The 8,132-nt window shown below is 44.7% G+C and overlaps 1 protein-coding gene across 1 annotated transcript in view; it reads left to right on the top strand.

Annotated features, from left to right (window-relative positions):
* The first annotated feature begins 235 nt into the window (after window positions 1-235).
* LOC128709619 (uncharacterized protein DDB_G0271670-like) overlaps window positions 236-8,132 on the top strand; it is a 38,948-nt gene continuing 31,051 nt past the window's right edge. The window contains exons 1-2 of the mRNA XM_053804624.1: window positions 236-328; window positions 1,877-1,936. Coding sequence (XP_053660599.1) covers window positions 252-328; window positions 1,877-1,936 — 137 coding nt within the window. The 5' untranslated portion in view covers window positions 236-251. The remainder of the gene's footprint in view (window positions 329-1,876; window positions 1,937-8,132) is intronic.

The following is an 8,132-nucleotide window of genomic DNA, read 5'->3' as shown; positions in this document are numbered from 1 at the left end:
GTGTGTGGAACGAAAGGAAAAAAAAAACTATCTTTCACAATACGCGAGTCGTCGAGTAGCCACAAGCTACGTATCAGTGTTTGTGAGGAAGCGTGAATCTGAGTGAAAAGTGCGTGCAAGTTTAGTTTTGGCTCGTGAACGAAATTGTCCGTATTAGACCACAACACAGTGTGCGTGTGCGTGTGTGTGTGTGTCTGTATGTGTCTCAGTTTGTGCGTGTGGTGAGTTAGAAAGTGTGCAAGTGTGAATCCATGCCAGTTCCAAGCGAAGCAAGGACAGCTAGTGACTGTGCAGTGCAAGTGAGCGTGATAAAGTCCTTTTACCACCGGTACGTGTGCACAAGTCTCACAGGTTTTACAGGTGATCATTCCAACTCCCCGTGGGTATAGTGGGGTTAGGCAGGGAACAACGCAAACAGAGGATGTCTATTCCTTTTGACGCAAACGCTTGCACCGATGATACTGACAGAGTGAGCTAGAATACGGTCTTTCAGTCTCATCGTCTGTGGAGCGCTATCTCACCATTGCTGGTGGTGAGCGATATGGAACCGTTTGCAACATTAAGAGCTTTGTGCTTTTAACACGTCACCATCCTTACCGTTCGGTGCCGGTGGACAAACGAATAGCTTTTTGCCGCTCGGTGCCGTTCGGTGAAGGACAACTTTGGGAAATCTTTAGAAGAATTACTTCGAGAGATCTGAAGGAAAACGTAGAATCTCGGTTCACAATCGACGCGTATCATTTGTATCTGATAATCTTCGATGGCTGTCAGCGGGCCAGATGGTGCACGACCCAAGTGTGCTGCTTTTGCGGCGTCCTAATACATCCGCGAGATCTTCTGGGATTTGTTGGCCCCTACCAGGCATTGGAGCACTGACGGATATCTTGCTCGCCATCCTCTGTAACGGGTTCGTCGTCGTGAAAATCGTGCCCTTCGGACGTGTTCCGTGAAATGTGACGTCCTCGTTAGACGACCGTCGAGAAAAGCAATCTACGAGAAATTACATCCTTGGGGGTGATGTTGTCGGTGGTAGTGGCGATGATGGTCGATACTGGATACCGCGCAGAAAAAGAAGAAGAAGAAGAAGCGGAAGAAGAAACCGAAGAAGAAGATATCATTTTGAAACCAAAGCCACGAAGAAGAAAAAAGAAGAAAACGAAGAAATTACAATGCAAGAAGAAACGAAAACTGTGATACAAAGTTGCATAAATATACGCGCAGCACAGCGCGGCATATATGCAAAATCAAAGAAGCGAAGAAACAGTATTTAATTAGTGTGAACGGTTTCCATATGGTGATGTATCATTCAAGAAAAACAAAAAAAACAAAACATTGCTAAACGAATTTATTATAAGCCATCAAATATAGTTTCATTTATACTTCAATTTATTGCTGGATTGGCTGAATTTATTTAAGTGCGTTTTGTTTGTGTTTTCCAAAACTCATGGCGAAAAACTCACACTAGTCGATAGTAATTATGTTTTTCTTTGTCACACGGAAATAGTTATGATTGGCGATTCTTAACATTAAATTACACTAAGGAAGAGAAAAGAATGAAAATTCACATGAGAAAAACGAAATTGACGCGCGTTCTCGCAATCGCCCGATAGAGGGCGCTCGTTTTGCCTTGCCTACTCGCCGGTAGAGTGCGCTGCTGCGGTCGGACCATGGTTTAAGATCGAGCAAGATCGGAATAATTCGAAGTTGTTTTTAATGATGTTACTGTAAATCTCAAAAATTGTAATTTTACGTCACAAAATCCACTTTGTTGTCTTTTTTACTTTATTTTGTTTTGTCTTTGTTTAATTCATGATGAAAAAAAACCTAAAACCATGTATTTGCCATCTGTAACTAATGTGTTCTATGATTCTTACAGATACTTCCACAAAATATTACCGATATTCGACACCAGGCCGATCACTACCACTGATGTCAGGTGAGTATTCGATCCTCTAGAAGCGTAAAGTTAGCTCTTTTAGATACTCCGTAGTATACTGCTAGGACGCCACGAATGCTACCCAGAAATAGAAAGAAGAGGACAATAATTCCCCTCAGTACGCACTGCAATATAAACCATCAGACATTCGTCGGGGACCGCTGTACTGGTGGTGTCTGATTGGATTGAATGGGGAATATGACGCAATGAAACAATGGAGATGCATTACCCGGTTGTTGTGACACTTTCGATTGATGAAATTGTCATAGGAGGAGTAGCAGTCCCTCGGTTCGAGTTCGAGAAGATGCATTCCGGTTGGCAGTGTGACAGAAGTGGAGAAGAACGTTCCGCACATCACACCTCTTGCCGTCATCTTAAATAAGCTACTCGGTGGCGCACTCGAGTTCATCGAGGTTATGTTCACCTTCCAGGGTTGGGTGTTTCTGGGTGGGGAGCAAAATAAAAAATAAGGACACAATCCATGCGAACTGCCTGGTCGCACATTATCGATATCTATGTCGAATGGGTCGAACCACCACATGGCGGCATGGTTCGTCGGGTCACCTGCTACGACTGTTTGAAGTTTGGTTTCGAAAGCCACACCCACGGTCGTTTCCACACAACACATTCCTAAACGCCCAGCGTACCACACATTTAGCCCCGATAACCATATGGGCTCCAAAAGATATCAGACAACGACAAAAAGCACACACATTGGCAAGAAAAATCGGGGAACAAAAAAAAAACATTCACCACAGAGAGTAAAACAAAAAACCAAAAAGCAAACCCGAAACATCCTCTTCGTCGTCACTTTCTCGAGGAGACAAGCGCGAATGCTGACGGCACCAACCTTTCACTCTATCCTTGCAACAAATCACTCCACACTTCCAGCATTTCGGTGCCCGTGCACACGGCCCTTTTTTTTCGGTAGCCTTTGCCAATAATAATGCTGATGCATGTGATGCAGTCGATGACAAGAAATAAATTATAAACCACTATGTTATCGTATTTCCCTACCGAAGCACCTTTCACCTGGCTCCGATAATCGTTTCTGCACGCGAATGCGGCACACTTTGGACTGGGGTATGGGGAGCATTTTTTTCCTCTTTCACTCTTGCTCTCCATCCCGAGGTTGGACCGGGTAGGGGTACTGCTCTAAACATTCAACGAACATCGAAATGAAAATAAAACAATTCCTAAAACGGTGCACTTTATGTGCCCAACATGCGATGACAGGTTATGTGTGATATGCAATCGGTCGATAAGAAGAAAACAGTGGGCAGATTGGTACAACCATTATCATAACAATTCCCGCCACATCCGCCGCCCACTCGTCCTACACCGTTCGGGGCCATCGTTTGGGAGGAAAACTTCGCGCTTTCTGTGCAGTTGCGTTGCATACGTTGTGTAGTTTTTGAAGTTGCATCGATAATTTTACTGATTGCAGCTGATTGTTTCCCTATTTTTATTCGTACCAAGACCAAGACCCGAGTGAATGGGGAACGGGAAAGAAATGCATTTGCTAAGTTTCGCGGAGTTTTCTTCGTAAATTGGTAAATTAAATTTTCTTTCCGCTACGCTACGTTGAGCTACGATACATTGGACAAAAGCAGGGTGTTTTGGTGCACACATGCTGGCAGTGCATCTAATTTCGATGGGTAGTTGCTCGCCTTCTTTTAACCAATAGCAAAACTTTCCCCTCAGCGAGTACTGTTGGAAAAATGATCAAAATTTACGATCTAAAATTACGGACCTTACGCTCCTAGGGTTGTGGTATTATTTGTTGGCATTCACTTTCGCCCATTAAATTATTTCACGAGTTTCGACCAATTTCTTCAGATTTTCACCTGCTTACACAAAATCAGGGAAGCACTAATTGCATCGGCTGTCTTCGAAGGTTTAGTCCACAGCGTAAAAACAAGAATACACAAACTCTTTGGCTCGCACAAATCCGCTATTGATTAACCAGAGCTATTGATTTTTCGGAAAATTTCTCATTAATTCATCCTCGCTTTGGAGCACATGAAACGACCAGGCTCGGGATCAATAAATCGACTCCAAACTTCACGAGCTCGCGAGGAATTAATAAAACAAAAAAACAGTGCATGAAGCTACACCATTTGATGTTCGGTACGTTCCTTTCTGGAGGCAAATTTATCGTGCGCCTCCACCATCAACCTTCGCTCTTTTACACCTCCGGCAGAACTTTGCCATAAAGGATTCAGCACCAATTTGCTGCAGGATGTGAATACATCTCCGTGTCGTTGCTTTCGTCATTTCGTTCACGAGTGCACCGTGTGCACGATACGGCGGTTCGAAGCCCGCCATTCGCCTGTTCGTAAAACTTTGATGAAAGTGCTCCATAATAGTGCACACAACGATCAGGAGAGCCACCGAGAGGCTTGGGCACCGTTGGTGTGCTTCCTTGTGCAACAGTTCAGTCAGCTTAAATGTGGCATACTTTATCTGGTCGACGCGATATATCGACTGGAGAAAGAATTCTGTATCGCATGTAGGGTAACCTTTGTGTAGATAGACTTTTAGCAAAGATGTAATAACATTCAGGCAGGGATATTGCTTTTCAACGCATATTTTCCCACCACTGCTATTGGCGATTTTTCTTCTGCTTGAGAATCAATTGCGCTGGGCAGTAATGCTGCCGAAGGTCTAACGATCATGACTATTAGAGTATAGCGCTGTACTGTGGAGCGTAAAGGCGACGCGAAAGATGCGATCGTTCATGCGATGCGATGAATATTTTCAACGAATCACCGTCCACAAATCCGGCTCGCACTGAAGGTTTCGCTAGTGGTGGAATGCGACTCGCTTGGCAGCACAGACAAATCACAATGGTGCTGGTGGGGAGCGATATGTACTATTCTAGTCACTACAAACAACTCGCCAAGGAGAAGAACAGCAGAAAAAAAACCCTCAGTGCGCCTCCACATAGATCTCAGCCCATCCCATCCTCAGATGCGGAGATGCGCTCAATGTGGTCCGATGGGTCTGACACTAACAATGCACCACCGATTTCTCAATCGGTTGTGTAACGAAGCAAACTTTTTGCAGTGAATAGAAATCAGCATACAGTGGGACCAATTATTTCAATGTACCACTTTGCTGAGTGGTTAATAATGGGTGGATCTTCGTTGCCCCCCAACATTGTCGCACGGGGTCACTGTCCATAGTTTTGAATTTTAACCTGAATACAGCTAACTTAATTGATGCACATCATGTTTATCGTTTTTAGCACTAGCAATAATACTACATTGTCTTTCGTTTACGAATGTACCATCATAAGAAGTATGGCACTCTCGACATACAACACCTGACAGGCGAGAAAAGGCGTCGTAATTTCGCCTTTCGTCACGAACCGATTACTAAACCAGTTAGTCTAGAATGGGAATTGCAGGGTTCGCAAAAACGGCGGAAGAGAGCGGAAGCTTTCTTTTGGGACGTTTTGATTGATACGTATATCTTGGAATGTTTTCGAGGGCGGTCCGTAAGGTTTCGTGTTTCCGTGCGCGAAACCGGTCCCGACATGCACCGTGGACACAAAAACAACAGCGCTGAACAGCTCCCGTGGCAGACTCGTGGTGTGATTAAATGCTTCAGTCAGTAAAATTTCAACTTGATACGATACCCCCGTTCCACGGTACGTCTTCCGAACTTTGACACTGACGGACGCGGAAACCATACCGGAAATGGGTCTTTAAATAATGCTCACGACATGGCAAGAATCTAGCGAAAGGAAATAGAACCTCTTCCTTCGTTTAATTTCTTTTCGTGTGTGAATGGTGGAACAGCATAATCAGTTGGCTTGTTTGATGGGGAGTTGCTTTTTTTCTGTCGACATGTCTGCTATTCATATGGGGAAATACATCAATACACACAACATGAGATGTCATGCAGACTGGGAACTAATTCGTAATCAATAAGCAAGAATTGACTGCCTTTTTGCCTTGTTTGCCTCATGAAAGAACACTGCCCGAGCAGCCGGGCAACCCCATCTCCCTGATTGACCATCATTAATGTGTAGCTTTTGACCATTTTTCAAACGACCTGCCTGCCGAACCTCAGCACCAGAGTGTAAAAGGGCTAAGAAACTAATCCAGAACTTTTCTAATCATACGACTCAGAACCACAGCAAATGATTACGAAATGGATGTTGCAGAAATAGCCTTTTCGAATCAATCCAACTGCAACTGCAGGAAAGTCAGTTTGCTACAAAAAAAAAGCCATACATCTCCAGCTCCTTGATGTTTTTGACCACACACCCGTACCCACCGCACAGTGCGGCAAAGTTCCCTGGAAGAAGCAAGTTCTCCTCCAGCTCAGCTCATCCACCTCCCCCGAACCCTTGTGTTCCATTAGCATATTTTCTTCATTACTTCCAAATCTATCAGAACCGACCGAGTATTGATGTAATGGGGCAAAGAGGCAAACGTGAGTACGATTGCAATCATCAGAATAGAACTCCATCGGTTCACTTCCTCCCGGCACTCGCTTCCACCCAAGCCTCGTGCACGACATGCGCCCAATACTTCTTATCCATTTTGTCTCTTTTGTGTTGCACCTTTCAGAATATGGGTGCATATCAATACGCTAACAATCGGAAGCTGTGCCCAGGGCCCAGCGTGGTACGGTTGGCATCCCTTTGGCAGGGGATGCAGAATCCCCAACACTGTCCAACACTCTTTGGAAAATTGTAAAAATCTCAACCCAACCCCCCGGGCTGCATTACACCACGCTGCACAATAAAACAATGCTCCGCTTTTCTCCGTTTGGTCATTGTTTTTGTCCATCCAATGAACGGGTAATGTCGGCTGCAGGGCACAATGGTGGCCAGTGCCACAGGGAAACACATGAAAGGTGCATCCAAGTTCAGCGTTAGAATTGCATCGGCAAGGCAAGCGAGGAACATGCCGAAGGGAAAGGAGCAAACAACACCCGGAGGGAGCTTATTAGCGACCACTGTTTTGCTAGTAGCAGAAGGTTTGGCTTTTGTTTTCTGAAATGCGTATAGAAAAGGACGAGGTAAAATGTATTGAACTATACTCGGGGAAATGTGCACAAAATAACATGTTTCTAGGTTTCGGTAAGGTATTAATCAAAGTAAAGGCTCTCAATTGAGTACCACTTATACATCAACTTCAGCATCTTGTTGAGAGTAGCTAGCATCAAGGTTCTTGTACCTTAAGGATCTTTCGATTTCAAAGATATCAATATATTTCTTGCGCTAGCATACATATTACAGATATACTCGTACTATTTTCAACTCCTTACTTTATATCGATTGTCCTCAAAAACTGATGACTATAGTTAATAGTTTTTCAACTAAAATACATTATTGAAGAGCAAAGTTTTTGACTAAATCAATGCCTCGTTATGAAGCCGATTGTTATCCGCTTGACGTTGAGACTTTACTGGTGGCCAATGCGTCTTTAGCTACTCATTATCACGCGGCGTACGCTATAAGGCAAGTAAACCCACCTTTCACCTGAACATATTACAACAGCAAAAAAATAAACCCATAATGTCCACTGACGGCTTCCCGTGCAGCTTGAAATCCGTGACGGGAAATGAAAAGAACTCTAAAGCCATAATTTACTTCCGATTGCAATTTCCGAACTTCCGAGCGTAGCGATGCGCCCTCTTTCCAACGAAAAACCACACCTGCCCCGGGCCACACTTGAGCGGGAGGGCGGGAAAATGAAAACTTCAAAGCAGACGGGAACCTCATGTCGAAATGTCGATGGAATCGCGTTGGACTCGAGACATTGGTGCTGGAACACGGAGAGGGTAGTGGGCACAACATAACAAAAAGCATGAAAAGTACAATTCTCAAACGGAACAAATTCCACTTCGTTCTAAATACCTCACCCACCGTGCCACGGCAAACATCCCCCCAGCATGGCGTGCGTGTTCTATATGGGTGAAGTTATTTTTCCCAACCCAATCCGCACACACACATACGTGCACCGTTTCGAAAGCAAATGCAAAGTAGCATCAAAAGGGGGAAAGTAAAAATTGACCGGAACTACTGTCGAAAGATCATGACTCCTCGGAAGCTCTACCGGCCGGAACCAAACCGCGATAGAAGAGGGAGAACTCAACCCCGCGTTAGGTGAAGCGGAAGAAATTGGAACCTCCGGGACGTTGCGGAAAGGGGGGGGGGGGGGGGGGGGGTCCAGAG

This window comes from Anopheles marshallii, chromosome 2 (genome assembly GCF_943734725.1).
Source record: "Anopheles marshallii chromosome 2, idAnoMarsDA_429_01, whole genome shotgun sequence".
In the NCBI taxonomy this organism is placed as follows: Eukaryota; Metazoa; Arthropoda; class Insecta; order Diptera; family Culicidae; genus Anopheles; species Anopheles marshallii.
This window is presented reverse-complemented; position numbering and strand designations above follow the sequence as displayed.